This window comes from Onychomys torridus, chromosome 1, assembly GCF_903995425.1.
Source record: "Onychomys torridus chromosome 1, mOncTor1.1, whole genome shotgun sequence".
Taxonomy (NCBI): domain Eukaryota; kingdom Metazoa; phylum Chordata; class Mammalia; order Rodentia; family Cricetidae; genus Onychomys; species Onychomys torridus.
The window spans coordinates 125,985,586-126,000,489 of record NC_050443.1 but is presented as its reverse complement, the minus strand read 5'-3'; the positions used below and the strand labels follow the sequence as shown (position 1 = coordinate 126,000,489).

Below are 14,904 nucleotides of genomic sequence, written 5' to 3'. Positions count from 1 at the left end.
TCCCCTTCTGTCTGGGCCTCTGGGTCCTGGTCTGGCAGTAAGAAGCTCTGTGGATCTGGTTCCCCCAACTTATTATTAGGCAGTAAGGGGAGGAAAATCCTGTTCTGAGCCTCAGAGGTGGGCCATGTAGTAGTTTAGAGGGTTCCTGGCAGATGAAAAGCAAAGGGAGTCCTGACTGGGTCTCCAGTGATGGAATCCTACATTCTAGCCCAACTGAATTGTGATCGTCAACCCAGGCCTCTGCTCTCTGTTGCTCTACAGGTGGGCACCTCTTGGGTATTCGGGCTTCTTTTGCATCACTAAATATCACCAGGACCCAAAGCTGGGTGGGACCAAAGGCATCCCAGTTCCCCTGACCCCATTGTCCAGGCTCATTAATTGCTGCTCGGCATGGACCAGTTAGTCACCCTGACAAAACTTCGGGGTGAAGATCTCACAGTCATTGTAGGGAATAGAGTGTTGGAGTCCAGTTACTATGAAGGGGGCCCAGGGATGCAGGCTGAGAACTTTTGGCCAGAATGCCAAACTCCTGGAACACAGCTGAGCCTTGGATACCCAGCAACGTTTTTTTGTTTTTTTGTTTTTTTGTTTTTTTTTGTTTGTTTGTTTGTTTGAAATCAAGAATGCTCCACTCCCCAGGGCACAGGAGCCAGAGGAGGTGGGAGGTCCGGTTGCCTTAGGGTGGGGGCAACTCCAGGGTAGCACCTTCTGTCCTCATGCTTTGCCAACCCAAGGCTGGCCCTTTAAACTATAGGCCATGATGTCACCATAGACAGCAAGTGACAGGAGGGGCACTGCAGGCCCGAAGGATGGACTACATTTCCCAGGACTCTCTAGTGAACCACACCCCTCCCAGCAGGCGCTAAAGCAAAGCCGACTATTAACCACTCCAACGCCGGATTCAAAGGGTTTGGAAGTATCCGGCTTCATTCTGGGCCGAGTATGGGGCTCCTTTGGGGGTAGCCTGAGGCACAGATGGCCCAGACCAAATTGTGGTCCTGGCACATCATGCTAGGCCTGTGTCCTGCCACAGCTCTGGCATTAGCAGGTTCCGACCCCGGAGTCCTCTTCTTTCCCTACACAGTGTCCCTTGCAGAACCCAGGAGTCCAGCTCTGAGCTGGAGTCCGTCCCACTCTGCTGCAGGTTTGAAAAGCCTCAGCTTTGTCCCGGGAGTGCGGCGTCTGTCTCCGGGGTTACCCGTAATGTCTGGTCTCTCCCTTTAAGCAGGGTGCAGACTACATTTCCCAGCGGCCCCGAGGCCTCCCTGACGCAGCCCCCCCAGAGGAGGGGAGGTGCGGACCGGGAGGGGGGAGGTGACTTGATGTCATCCTGAGCAGCTGGGCGGCGGGTGCCGGTGCGCAGCGAGCCGGGGCTCCCGCTGCGCTGCACCGCGCGGGTCTGCGTCCCGAGATAGCTGCGGTGGATCGCGTGCTGCTGGGGTCCAGCCCAGAGCCCGCCGAGCGCGCGGCCCCTTTTGGGGCTGAGCTGGGGGCATGCTCCAGCACCCCCAGAGCCCGGGAGCGAACCCAGGAGCGCCGCCGCCCAGCCCCAGCGCCCCGAGCGGCGGAACCACCGCTAAGGACCCTTGAACCGCCGCCCCGTCCTCCGAGTCAGCCTCTAGGGGTCGGCGACCAAAGTCTGGGTTTCTGAGAAGTGAGTGTGTAGCCTACTACCACGGTGAGGTTTGGAGATCAGGAAGGAGCGGGATGCAAGGAGAGATGCTAGGGTTTAGAGGGGGGTGCATGAGAACAGGACCCTCATTTCTGTATGAGTGCACCGGGCCGGGAGGCATTAGTGGAGCAGGAGAGTCTCACTGCTGTAAGGAGCTGGAGATGCTAAACAGAGTCCCCATCCTGAGTAGAAGTAGGCCGTATTTGGGGAGGGGCTACTTAGAGCTTGGGTCTGGAAGAAGGCAGGGACATGACTGCACCTTTGCTTGGGGACCTAGCAGGGGGATGAAGGAAAGAAAGTGGGAGAGTAGCTGCAGCACACGGGATGTTTCTGGAAAAGAACCCACCTGCTCTCTCTGTCTCTCCTGCTGACCTTTCTAACCTGACTTCTCAGAAGAGCCAGCGTGGGAACCCTGACTGGACTCTTCTGGACCCCCAGGAAAGACCTGAGCCATTGCCTTTCTACCTTGCCTGCCCCCCCAGGACTGGGCAGAGGCCCTGGGGGGGTCAGGACTGTGGTTGTGGCCCCGCAACACGCTGGTCAGGATGGGTCCCAGTTAGTGTGTGTGGCCTCACTCAGCTTTCTCCAGACCTACAAGGAGTCCCGCATGCTCTGAAAAGTTGACGGCTGCCCACTGGCCATGGAGACGAAGCTGCCCCCTGCGAGCACCCCCACAAGCCCCTCCTCCCCAGGGCTGTCTCCAGTGCCACCACCAGACAAGGTGGACGGCTTCTCCCGCCGGTCCCTCCGCAGGGCTCGTCCCCGTCGCTCACACAGCTCTTCTCAGTTCCGCTATCAGAGCAACCAGCAAGAGCTCACGCCACTGCCCCTGCTCAAAGGTGAGCTGTTGCCTCATGCTGAGGTACCTGAGCCTAGAAGGAAGCAATGTAGGGGAGGACCCAGGGACGAACATGTCAGGTAGAATTTGGATACCCTTGTAGGCTAGGAACTCCGTTGGAACTGACCCCCAGTCTCCAGCCCTCTGCTGACGCATGGCCTGACCGGCCTGTCATCTCCGGAGGTGGGGCATCTGGAAGTGGTGCCAGGGGCAGGCAAGGGCCAAGGGTGGGGCACACAGCCTACATTTCAGGAGGCTCCTATCAGCCCAGCCAGCTGCCTGGCTCTTGGAATAGGTGCTTGGCATGATTCCCTGTGATCACCACATCCCCCCAACCTTACTTTTGCCCTGCTTTCTACTTTTGGCTCATAAATCCATGTGCCACCTAGGAGAGAGGCAGTGGCTGGGAGAATGACTGTATATCCAGAATTTGTGGTCTTGCTTTAAAATGATGAGGTCTCTGATCCTGGATCAGAGAAAAGGACCACCTTCCTACCCCCAACCTCCCAGGAGTGAAGGATGGGACTAGAATTGTTTGGTAGGTGTACCAGAGTGCCCGGTATGAAAGTCAGTCAGCCTGAGGGATGAAGAGAAGCACCCCTATCCAGAGTCCTAGCTGCTACTGTCCAGGCTCTGTCTCCTGGTTCCTCCCCTTAGATGTGCCAGCCTCTGAGTTGCATGAGTTGCTGAGCCGGAAACTGGCCCAATGTGGGGTGATGTTTGACTTCTTGGACTGTGTGGCTGACCTCAAGGGGAAGGAGGTGAAGCGTGCGGCCCTCAATGAACTGGTGGAATGTGTGGGGAGCACCCGGGGTGTCCTCATTGAGCCCGTCTACCCAGACATCATCCGCATGGTAAGCACTGTGCCCAGCCTCAGGGGACAAGAATCCCATCAGTCTACCACTAGGCTCCCTGTGGGAAGAATTAATGCATATCTTCAGCTTGGCCAAGGACTAAGCTTCCAGCTCCACTGAGCCCCACTGCTGCCAAGCACCCACTCAGGATTTCTTCTCTCCGTTGTTCTGTACCTGTGTGAGCTGGGCCTCGGGGACCTGACCTTTGAACCACTTGTCTTCCGTGGCCTGACTTAGGCATGGGCTGTTCTGTGAAACCCGCTCAGGAGTTTCTCTGAACCAGAAACTCTTTGGCCCTAAATGCCTGGGGACCTCACTGCTTTCAACCTTATCATCCCCACTGAATCATATCCACCCCGGGCTGTGTCAAGCCACCCTTGGGTCCCCAGCCCTTGGCTTAGGTAAAGATTGTCCAGAGGGGAGAGTTGCTTGCTGGGGAATAGGTCAGTCCAGGAGAACTGGATGAGGAAAGGGCTGGTGGTAAAACTCAGTGCACGGCCAGGTTCAAGCCCCATGTACTCAGTGTACTTGAAAAGTGCTTGTTTTACAAGCTGGTGTTCATGCTATAATCCTAGCTACTCGGAAGGCTGAGGTAGGATGGTCACAAGTACCTGCCTGGGATACAGAGAACTTTGAGAATTCCCAAAACTTCTGCCTCCAAGGTCTCATCCTTAAAGAACCCTGCCTCCCCCCCCCCCCCCCCCCAGATATCAGTAAATATCTTTCGGACCCTGCCACCCAGTGAGAACCCTGAATTTGACCCTGAAGAGGATGAGCCCAACCTTGAGCCTTCGTGGCCACATCTACAGGTGTGAAGGGCTGGGGAGCGGGGGTCTGCATTTCAGAGGAGATTGGAGTGCTGTGGGGCAGAGTTTGTGTAGTTTCTGACTGTTGGCTGAGAGATGCAAGGTAGGGGGTGGGTGAGGCTGTAACTAAACTCACCTTTTGGTCTGTCTCCCACCCCCAGCTGGTATATGAGTTTTTCCTGCGTTTCTTGGAGAGTCCAGACTTCCAGCCCTCTGTGGCCAAGAGATATGTGGATCAAAAGTTTGTCCTGATGGTGACTTGGGGAGCCCAGGCTGGGTGGTACCATGCAGCAGGCACAGAATGTCTGGGGAACATGGGGATAGGATGGGAAAAGATAGGGGTTGACATCTGGCCTTATTTACCCTAACCCTGGCTCCTACAGCTCCTGGAGCTATTTGACAGTGAGGACCCTCGGGAACGTGAGTACCTCAAGACCATCTTGCATCGGGTATACGGCAAGTTCCTGGGTCTCCGGGCCTATATCCGCAAACAGTGCAACCACATCTTCCTCCGGTGCGTGGCTGCTGCCTGCTCAGCAGAGACCTGGGAGGGAGGCAGGGAAGGAGGGACCTGCTGGGACTACCAGGCTGTGTGGACTGTATGTTTACCAAGTTCTGTCTCTGCAACGTATAGTATTGATGTTACAAAGCCTGTGAAGTCAGCAGAGAATGAGTTTTCTTTCCATTTTACAGATGAGCAAATAGAGGCCAAGTAAGAGTATAGGAAAATAGAGGCCAATTAAGTAGTTTAGAGGGACAGGGCAGTCCAGTGCAATATAGAATCTAGATCTTCTGATCCTTATCGGTCTTTCTACAAACATGTACCAAGCACCATTCCACTGAGCATTGGAAGGCCCAGTGACCTTGTAGTTGAGACTATGGTTGGATATGTGAGTTTGGTTCAAGTATTTGGGTGAACTTGGGCAAAACCTTCAAGTTCTCTGTTTGCTTCCCTCTTTGAAGTGGGTATACTGCCTGTGCTAATGTGGGTCCATTCTTTAGATGAAGTCATATGGGGCGTCCAAAATACCTGGCATAGCTCCTAGCCTGAGGTGGGGCCTCTGAAATATTAGCTGTTGTTTCTAGTGATAAAATAGAGGAGACATGATCCACGTTCTCTAGGAGCTCAGAGTCCATTAGCTTCCTCACTTATTAACTTGGAGGCAAGTAGCCTTTAGTTAAGAGTCTCAGCTTCATCTCTGTAATGGCTTTCATATGCCCTGCCTGCCAGGGGGGATTTCGGGAATTGCAGTGCAGGGCAGAGATGTTTGTCGTTGCTTTGGTTGACTGCGTGAAGGTTGAAGGTCCTAGGCTGGGTGCCTGCTGGCTGCCTGGCTGGCTGGCTGGGCATCAGGTAAGAAGTGCTAGGGACGGGAAGGAATGAACTGGGGCTGTCTCACGGATGAGAGGCTGAGCTGAGACAGAGTGGCGGAGATGGCTGGGCTGGGCAAGACACTGCCTGTGGGTGTGGACTCAGTGGGGCCTGGTTTGGGGCGCCAGGAAGGGAGCACTCCTGTGGGTTGGGGAACATTGGACAGCTATGTGGGGTGAGTCAGGGTGGCTGGCAGGAAGACTGATGGAGAGCTGGACCTGTCCCAAGCTCCCACCCTCTAGATTCTTCTCCTCTCCTGCAGGTTCATCTATGAGCTGGAGCACTTCAACGGTGTGGCCGAGCTGCTGGAGATCTTAGGAAGGTAATTCTCCTTAGCTTTGGCTAGAGCTGGGTTTCTGGTAGTCGGGACTGGGGGGCTGATTGGATGAGCCCTGCTCCTCTCTTCTGTCCATTCCAAAGCATCATCAATGGCTTTGCGTTGCCCCTGAAGACCGAGCACAAGCAGTTCCTGGTTCGAGTCCTGATCCCCTTGCACTCTGTCAAGTCGCTGTCTGTTTTTCATGCCCAGGTGAGCCCCAGGCCTGGCCCTGCAGCAGCAGGTGCTGCTGACACTCAGGGCTGCCTGTGGGGCCAGGAAGTCAGATTGACCCTTGCTGCATCCTATCTTACCTCTGAGTCTCTGCTAATTCAGTCTCCTCTACCTGAGAGCTGACCTCAGACACCAGCTCTGTGCTGCTTGGCACTGGAGCGCTTGGTGCCTTTAAGTCCAGAGTAGCAGTAAGTGCTCAGCGAACAAGAGTGTGAAGGCACTAATGAGCAGAGACCTGGCATGCCGTCCTGGGCAGCTAGTTCTTGGCTTCTGGCCCTTCCTGACCTTGGCTCCTTCTTTCCATTCTGGCCCTGCAGCTGGCATACTGTGTGGTGCAGTTCCTGGAGAAGGATGCCACCTTGACGGAGCATGTGAGTACCTTGGAGGGAAGGCGGGCCTCTCAATCTGTGTATCTGACTCCCCCTCCACCCCACAGGTTATCCGGGGGCTCCTCAAATACTGGCCTAAAACCTGCACCCAGAAGGAGGTATGAAGGGCTCTCACAACCCTGAGAGTGGGTGGGAGGGCTCAGCTTCCAGAAGGCGAGCAGGTGCATGCTTTAGGAGAACGTGAGCTGCTGCCTGCCCTCTCCCCAGGTGATGTTCCTGGGGGAGATGGAAGAGATTCTTGATGTCATCGAGCCCTCCCAGTTTGTGAAGATCCAGGAGCCCCTCTTCAAGCAGGTGGCTCGCTGTGTCTCTAGCCCCCATTTCCAGGTATGTGCCAAAGGCAGGTGGAGTCAGATCAGGGGCACAGCCTGGCAAAGTTTCAAAGTTGGCCTAACGTAGTCCCCTCTTCCCTCAGCTTCTCTTCCAGCCCTAGACCTGATAATATGGAGATGCTGGCCTTGGGTCATGAGACCTAGGGTCAAACTGCAGATCTGTATTCCACTGGCCGAGAGGCTTTGGAAGGAGCGCTTCTCTGAGTCTAAGTGGGTTTCCTTGACTATAAAATGGCCAACAATAGTCTCTTCGTAGTGTGGTGACAGAAGAGGCGCTCATAGCAGTGAACACATCAGGAAACTGACACAAAGTGGGCTGCAGGGTTGTTAGCCCCCCTTCTTTCCTTGGTAACCTGAGACTTCACTGGTCCCATTTTCTGTGAGAAGGCTCAGTTCCCCATGCTGGTACACTCACCCCCACTCCTAGGAGCCGTAACCTGGTGGGAGCTGGTTCTTCCTCACGATGGCTCTGGTATTTCACTTTTAAAACACCTTCAAGTACAGGAACTCATTCCATTCTGACAACAGCTGGTGGAGATGGGTATTCTTAGCCCCATTCACACAGCTGAGGCTGAGGAGCTGAATGCCTCACAAGGCCGCACGTGTGCAGTGGGCTCTGGAGGAGCCAGGACTGCTGATGTGGGCTATGAGACCAGTGCTCCTTTCTCTCCTGCATTTGGCCCCCTGTGGGTCAGAGGAACCCTCAGAATGGGCTGTGGAGGCCGGAGGATCTGGGTTTGGGGGTTAAGGATGGGAAATAGACCTTGTCCACTCAAAAGCCATTACCAGGCCCTCTCTATTGCTTCACCTGCCCAGGTTGCAGAGCGGGCTCTGTATTTCTGGAATAACGAGTACATCCTGAGCCTCATTGAGGACAACTGCCACACTGTGCTGCCTGCGGTATTTGGGACCCTCTACCAAGTGTCCAAGGAGCACTGGAATCAGTGAGTGCCCAAGCTTTGTCCAACCCTTGGAGACAGGCACCACCACTACCCAGGACCACTCCTAGTGGACAGGGAGCAAATGTCAGGATGTTAAAGGGCGGGAAAAGAGCAAGTGGTCAGGGACCAGGGATGAGCAGAATGGTATTTCATTAAGCTCCTTAACACCTCCTTGACTATGCCAGAACCATCGTATCGCTGATCTACAACGTGCTCAAGACTTTCATGGAGATGAATGGAAAGCTGTTCGATGAGCTGACAGCCTCCTACAAGCTGGAGAAACAGCAGTGAGTCCTGGGTAGAAGGCTGGCCACGGGGACGGGCAGACAAGTAGGAAGGAATCAGACCCTCAGGCTAGAGGGAATATGGAGAGGGCCCATCCCAGGGCCGTCAGCTCACCGTCTCCAGCAGGGGGCTGCCCACCAACTGCTCTCACTCCCTGTACCAGTGCCCCAGTTCTTCCTCTTTCTCTCCTCCCCTCCCCTCTAAGCCGAGACTTCCCGTGGAGTGAGTCCTAGTCACTTTACAGTGGGGCGGTGGTAAGGGAGCTGGGAGAGGAAGAACTGCCTCACCTTCTCTCCCCAGGGAGCAGCAGAAGGCCCAGGAACGGCAGGAGCTATGGCGAGGTTTGGAGGAACTGCAGCTACGCCGGCTACAGGGGACCCAAGGGGCTAAGGAAGCCCCGCTCCCTCGGCCTCCACCCCAGGTGGCTGCCAGCGGGGCTCAGAGCTAGACAAATCTAGAAGGGAGAAGCTAAACCCAGAGCTATCAGCCCCTCCATCCCTTCTGCCCAGGGGCCCCGTGAGGTCCATGCCTCCCCGTGGCCTTGCCAGAGTGGTTCTAGGACTCCCTGCCAGCCCCACGGGAACAGCTTTCATGGTGGTGGGGGGCCAAGAATGGAAGATGGTAGTCTTGGCAGCAGAACTCTCAGGCCTTTGTGGCAAGATTCTGGCAAGACTAGACCAGGGCAACTATGTGACTGGGAAGCTGCCATCAGGGATCCTCCCCTGCCCTATACAGCTGGGCTCCCATCCCTGCTCCTGTCTGGGGCATGGGCACTCAGCACCTGGCCTGGCCTGCCTCAGCCTGGCTAGGCCTTCCTCATCCCCACCATGGGGGCACAGTCTATTTATTCTGCCCAGCTCACCCTCAACAAGACACTGTCCAGGGACATTCTCCTCTCCCTTGCCCTGTACTTCCTTGTCCCCTTTTTATTTATTGGGCAGGGGGAGGGGTGAGGGCACAGGCGAGAAGAGATTCACATTGTCCTGGGGTGAGGGGGGGTTACAGTAATCATGGTCTGCCCCCTTCACCTGGCTAGGGGGCAGACTTAATAAAGAGCGAAACTCAAGCCTTGCCTGCTTTATTGAGGACAGGCGTGAAGGACAGCGTAGCTGTGAGACTGCTCTGAAGGCCGGGTAAAAGGAGGGAAAGCCCATCTTCGCTGGCTCTAAAGAGGGTCAGAGCTGGAGCAGCCCCTTCTTTGAGAGAGTCGCCCACAGCATGTCAGTGGCAGGACCAGAGCCTGGCCATCCAGGGACTAGTAGCGGGAGAGACGGCACATGTCACACCGGCAGGCCCTGGCAGTGAAGATCTCAAGCTCCCCTCGCTGGCTCCCCACGCAGTTTAGCCACACCTTCACCTGTTGGAGGAGGGACCCAAGTTTGCTCCCATCCCCTCCCACCCTGGGTCCCCACCCTCACGCCCCCATCAGGCCCAGGCCCCTCACCTTTTTCAGGCTACTAATGGTACAGCACTGAGAGACAGAAGTGACGTTGTGTCGATAGCCACTGGCCACCAGCACGGAGTACCGGGACGGGAAGGCACTAGACTCACAGTGTCCTACACAAGCCTGTGCCACATGGGAGCCCTGGCAGGTGCCATGGCGGTCACTTCGCACTGTCACATTGAAGGCTGGAAGGAGACAAGGGAGCAGCCTGTGAAGACTGCGTTATCCCAGTGCAGTGGGACACCTCTGCTCTTGTCCCCAGGCCGCTCTTCCTAGAGAGTTACTCACGGTGCAAGTGGCAGCCTGGCATGGCTGCCTCCCGACAATGGCCTTCTATGACTGCCAGGACCAGCAGGCAGAGGAGCAGGACACGTGGTGCCATGGGCATCTGAAATAGAGAGGGTGGGAAGGGGAGGCCAGGCTGCGGGGTCTTCTGACTGGTGAGGTCTAGCCTGTCTGTCTTTGGCGGAATGTGTGGGGTATGTGCCGCTCTGCCTGGGCTACTCTGAAACGGTATGAGTAGCCATTTCTGGATGGAAATTGGAATCCTTCTGTGCAGGTTTTCCCTGGAATGTCCCATCCCATCTGGGGTACAAACCTCTTCCCTTTCCATGGGCAGCTTTGGCCAACAAGGGCCTGGCTCACAACCCTCTACCCTCCCCAGCTCCACCTGCTCTCCTGCTATGGCAGCTCACCAGTCCAGCAGAAACAGGCTGTACGTAGACTCCCAGTGTCTCCTGCTGGTCTCCAAACTGGTGCCGGCTCTCCGGGCTTTTATTTGCCAGTGTTTTAGAGCCACGCCTTCCTAGATATCAGCTTTCAGGCCCCTCCTAGCCTGAAGCCTCAGTGCAGTCCCACCTGGGGACCTTGAGCTGAGGTTTCTTCAGGGAGCAGTCTCCGTTGACATTTCTCTAGGGTAGAGTACTTAGAGGGAGTGAGGCAAGCTCCGGAGTGGCCCAGTGTGACATGTGTGCAGCTGGGCTCTCTTCCCACCTGTGAGCTTGGGCAGGACTTCCCTGGCCAGCCATTCTCTGTCTAAAAACTATCCTCAGTCCTGTTGCCTATCTGCCTTTTAGTGACTGCAAAGTAATGGGATTAAAGAGCAACCTTTTTCTTTTTCTTAAAACATAATCTCATGAATCTCAGAAGCAACCTTAAACTTCTAATCCTCCAGCCTCCACCCTCCAAAGTCCTGGAATAACAGGCATAAGACACCATATCCAGTTTATGTTGTTCAGGGTCAAATCCAGGGCCTTGTGCATACTAGGGAGGCACTCCACCAATGGAGTTACATCCCCAGCCCAAGAACAAGATACATTTGTTCAAGGGGTGTCCCACCAGTGGGGGCACCTAAGCGTGCTTGGTGGCAGACTAGGGGTATGGCCATGCCAGTCTCCCAGTAGTACCCTGTGAATGCCTTCTCCTCAGGTGGCCAGCTGCAGTGTGAATTCCTAGCTAGAGAATCTCCCTAGTCCCTGAAACAACAGGGACCGGACCCATATAAGCAGAGCTGAATCCCAATCTCAGCACATCTGTGGCGTCCAGCTCTGGTCTTGGAGGAGAGGCTACCTACTAAACACCACGTTCAAATATCCTGCACTCTCTCCATGGTGCTAAATGACACCTGAGACAAGAATGTGACATGTTGAGATGTAGTTCAGTGGCAGAGCACTGAACTGAGGTTTAGCACCATAAAAAAAAATAATAAGCCAAGTGGTGGTGGTGTACTCAGGAGGCAGAGGCAGGTGGACCTCTGAGTTTGTGGCCAGCCTGCTCTACAGAGTGAGTTCCAGGACATGCAGAGCTGCACAGAGAAAAACTGTCCTGACGGCAGGGGAACCAAACGAAACAACAACAAAAACCCAGAAACCAACTAACCAAACCAAACCAAATTCCCAAACCCAAACAGAACACTGTAGGGAAGCCTTAGCCAACATTAGCTGGACGTTGGAGAAGGCCCAGCTCAGTGTCTATGGGCTGCAGGCAGCCCTCTAAGACCACTACCACACTGGCCTGGTTCCAAAGAAGAGGCAGTCCACAGCCTGCCAGAGCTCAAGGGATCCTCAGCTTTCAAATCCTACCTCTCGCTCTCCAGATGAGAAGAAAGGGCCACCAAGGTCCTTTGGTAAGCTGGTCCCAGTCAGTGTGGGCACTCAGGTCTCCAGGCTTTAAGCTGTACCCTTCAGCAGCAGCTTGGGGTCTTAGGACGAAGGTGGTAAACAGAATTTGGGAGGAACTGGGGGTGTCCATGTTACTCATCCGCCTGTCCCTGCACCCTTGCCTGCCTCTCAGTGTCTTCCTGCTCAGGTCCCAGGTCCTTGATTGGCAGGCCCACCCAGAGCACTCTACTTCTCCCTTCTCCCTGTCAAAGTAGAGGCAGCCTAGCAAAGGAACTGGGAGGACCTTAGCACTCTCGCCCTAGGCTTCCCGTTAGGACCTCTGGCATGCGACAGCCCGTCTGGAGACCTGAGGTGGCAAGGCTCATACCTACAAGTAGTCCGCTCTAATATCAGACTCACTAAGTCTGTTCAGGGCTAAAACGAGTTCTCCTAAATTTCCATCCATTATTCTCTTGGTTCTCTGAGGCCACCTAAGTCCACAACGCTTCTCTAAATGGTCCTTTGGTCCTTGGCCTTCTCCAGGGGCCCTAACTTGCACAGGTTTCCAGTTACACTGATGGACTACTTTGTGTTCCTGTGAAGGAACCAGAGGGAAAAACAGGTGGGGGCATTTTACATTTGAGGCATTATCCTTTGGGGACAAACCAAATCAAAAAGTGTTTCTTGGGCTGGAGAGATGGCTCAATGGTTAAGAGCACTGCTTGTTCTTCCAGAGGTCTTGAGTTCAATTCCCGGCTCACAACCATCTGTAATGAGATCTGGCATGCAGGCAGAACACTGTATACATAATAAATAAATCTTAAAAAAAAAAAAAAAGTGTTTCTTAGAGGCAGTGGGACTCAGGCCAGTGAATCTTGTGTGACCCTATTTCCTGACCTCTGGTAAAAACAAAACAAAACAAAACAAAACATAAGAGCTGAGGTCAGGTGAACATCCATGTGGTTCACTAAGCAACAACCCGGGACCAGGGAGAAGGTCTATGAACACTTCTCCGGTCTCTCATGCTCTGCTTCATCAAGTTCAATCAATAATCCATCGTGAACAATTATTGGCATTAGAATCCTAAGCACTAGAGACAAAAGACTTAAACTTGGGGCCGTGGAATTCTTCCCTCAGTGGTTTAATTTTTATTGAAGTTACATCTATTTTGTGTGACTGTACAAGCCATGGTGCATATATGGAGGCTGAACTCAGGTTATTAGGTTTGGCTGTCGATGCTTTACCATCAAGCCACCTTGCTGTCCCTTAGTGTTGTTCCGGTTTGTTTTTCTAACTTTGGGAGCGGGAGGAGGTGTGCAAGTGCAGAGGCCAGAAGAGGGTGTCAGATCTGACGGAAGTGGCTTGCTTGATGTGGGACTGAGAACCAAACTCAGGTCCTCGGCAATATGCACTCTTAACCACCATCTCTCCAGCCCCATCCTTAGTAGTTTAAATAGGAAAACCAAACCAAACCAAACAAACAAAACAAATCAAAAAAACAACAACAAAGGCAAACAACAGGACAAACTCATAGGAGGATTCGGTCCAGTGCCCTCTTCCCCATAACCCAGGAATTACAAGAAAAGGAGGGGGCTGGAGAGACGGCTCAGAGGTTAAGAGCACTGGCTGCTCTTCCAGAGGTCCTGAGATCAATTCCCAGCACCCACATGGTGGCTCACAACCATCAATAATGAAATCTGATGCTCTCTTCTAGCATGCAGATAGAATATTGTATACATAATAAATAAATCTTTAAAAAAAAAAAGAAAGAAAGAAAAAAGAAAAGGATGGCGCGTGGTGGTGCAGACCGGGAGCCCGAGACAGGAAGATGGGGCACCTGAAGCCAGCCTAGGTGATTTGACAGTAATGCTTGTCTCAAAAATAAACAAAAGAAAAAAATTTAAAACAGGAAGAAACTAAAGCAAATGATGTTTGGTATAGCTCAGGAGCCACCGCAAGAGAAAGTCCTTTTTCCGACCGACTAACACCACCGTGCTGTGGTGCCTGGCAGGCTTACTGCCAGCTCTTCCTGAAGAAATGCCGGACCCGGAGGAGAGTGCTGTGGGAAGAGAGCAGAGGAGTCCGAGACTGAGGAGGTTGCTTCCTTCTCCCTGGCTCCCATTAGTGCTTCATTAGCTGGGGCATTTTGCTCTGAGGAACCAGTGAACGGAAATTCAGGTCCAAAACAGCATTTGAGAAGGTACCCAAATTAGATTAGATTAATAGAAAAGAATCACAGTAGGGTGGCTGAGCTCTACATAGACAGATTTGCTCAGTGTTCTCTACAAAAATGAGTCTGTACACACACCTAGATCCAGAGGGGACAGTGGAAGCATTCTAGACTCAAACCATCTGAATAACCTAAGAAAGACCGATGTTTCTGTTCAAGCAACACTGTGAAACAGGCTTGTGTGGGCACCTCAAGGTGGGGAGAACTGCACACACAAGCAGAGAGCAGGGCAGCCCAAGCTCGAAAGAGAGATCCTGTCCCAAAAGGAAGGAACCCAGTGTGATGGCGCACATCTTTAATCTCAGCACTCTGGAGGCAGAGGCAGGAGGAGCTCTCTGAGTTTGAGCACAGCCTGGTCTACACAGTGAGTTACAGGCCAGTCAGGGTTATGTAGTGAGACCTTGTCTCGATAAACAAACAAACAAGCAAGCATGCAGTCTTTTGAATTAGGGCCCTTGTTTTCAACTTTACTCCCACCATCTATCTTTGACACAACTGAGAAGTCACAGTAAAGAATCTGCTCCTCTAGTCTCTCCCTGCCCAAGACTCAAGGAAGCAACGGGCCTAGAGGTTGCTTTTCAGCTTGAAGGCAAAACACTCTGTCTTACCTTAGAAACGCAAGGAAGCCACTGGTTCTTGGTTCTTTGGGTGGTGGTGGGTTGCTATGTTGCAGTGGAGGGACAACAAGCTCTGGCAGGCTGTGCCCCAACTTAGAATCTGTAAGGAAAACATTCAGGCAGGGAAAAGGACTGGCCCACAGGCTCCTTGAATCTGAGAGATCACAGGGCAGGCACACGCCAGGAATTATTTAGAGCCAGGTGAAATGTTTGCTCTGACCTTTCCAATTTCATCTCAGCTCAGTAAAATTCTATTCTGTCCTTGGGTGTATTTTCAAAGTCAGGCTTGAGATATTTACACAATTCAAGCCTCAGCCATCCACCAGAGCAGACATGTTTCTACAAGGAACCACAATTTGTCCAGTAATTCACATGCTCACATCCTGCATCTGAATAATTGCATTCCACTCCAAGTCCTTGTGCTGGGTAAGAGATCAGAAAGCTGGAAGGGCATGCCTTTTTGGGCATTCACAGG

General features: G+C 53.4%; 3 protein-coding genes across 7 annotated transcripts in view; 1 reads left to right on the top strand and 2 right to left on the bottom strand.

Annotated features, from left to right (window-relative positions):
- The first annotated feature begins 1,285 nt into the window (after nt 1-1,285).
- Ppp2r5b (protein phosphatase 2 regulatory subunit B'beta) lies at nt 1,286-9,105 on the top strand. Its single transcript, XM_036202756.1, has 14 exons — nt 1,286-1,654; nt 2,066-2,511; nt 3,168-3,364; nt 4,072-4,173; nt 4,332-4,424; nt 4,554-4,684; nt 5,805-5,864; nt 5,963-6,071; nt 6,410-6,463; nt 6,529-6,579; nt 6,689-6,808; nt 7,630-7,757; nt 7,940-8,041; nt 8,340-9,105. Exons 2-14 carry the CDS (start codon nt 2,313-2,315, stop codon nt 8,485-8,487), a joined length of 1,494 nt encoding a protein of 497 aa, XP_036058649.1. The 5' UTR covers nt 1,286-1,654; nt 2,066-2,312; the 3' UTR covers nt 8,488-9,105.
- On the bottom strand, nt 9,102-11,159 carry Gpha2 (glycoprotein hormone subunit alpha 2). Of its 2 annotated transcripts, XM_036202776.1 has the most exons (4): nt 10,179-11,159; nt 9,772-9,871; nt 9,484-9,668; nt 9,102-9,396 (listed from the first exon to the last, which is right to left on the bottom strand). In XM_036202776.1, exons 2-4 carry the CDS (start codon nt 9,869-9,871, stop codon nt 9,295-9,297), a joined length of 387 nt encoding a protein of 128 aa, XP_036058669.1. In that variant the 5' UTR covers nt 10,179-11,159; the 3' UTR covers nt 9,102-9,294. The 2 variants fall into 2 exon arrangements, with proteins under 2 accessions (XP_036058669.1, XP_036058662.1); XM_036202769.1 differs by having other exon boundaries at nt 9,772-11,159.
- A 2,171-nt stretch (nt 11,160-13,330) lies between these two features.
- The window catches only part of Majin (membrane anchored junction protein), a 33,530-nt gene continuing 31,956 nt past the window's right edge, over nt 13,331-14,904 (bottom strand). For all 4 annotated transcript variants that reach the window (XM_036205246.1, XM_036205239.1, XM_036205264.1 and 1 more), the window contains exons 10-11: nt 14,421-14,529; nt 13,331-13,641 (exon numbers count right to left, since the gene is read on the bottom strand). In XM_036205246.1, coding sequence (XP_036061139.1) covers nt 13,596-13,641; nt 14,421-14,529 — 155 coding nt within the window. In that variant the 3' untranslated portion in view covers nt 13,331-13,595. The remainder of the gene's footprint in view (nt 13,642-14,420; nt 14,530-14,904) is intronic.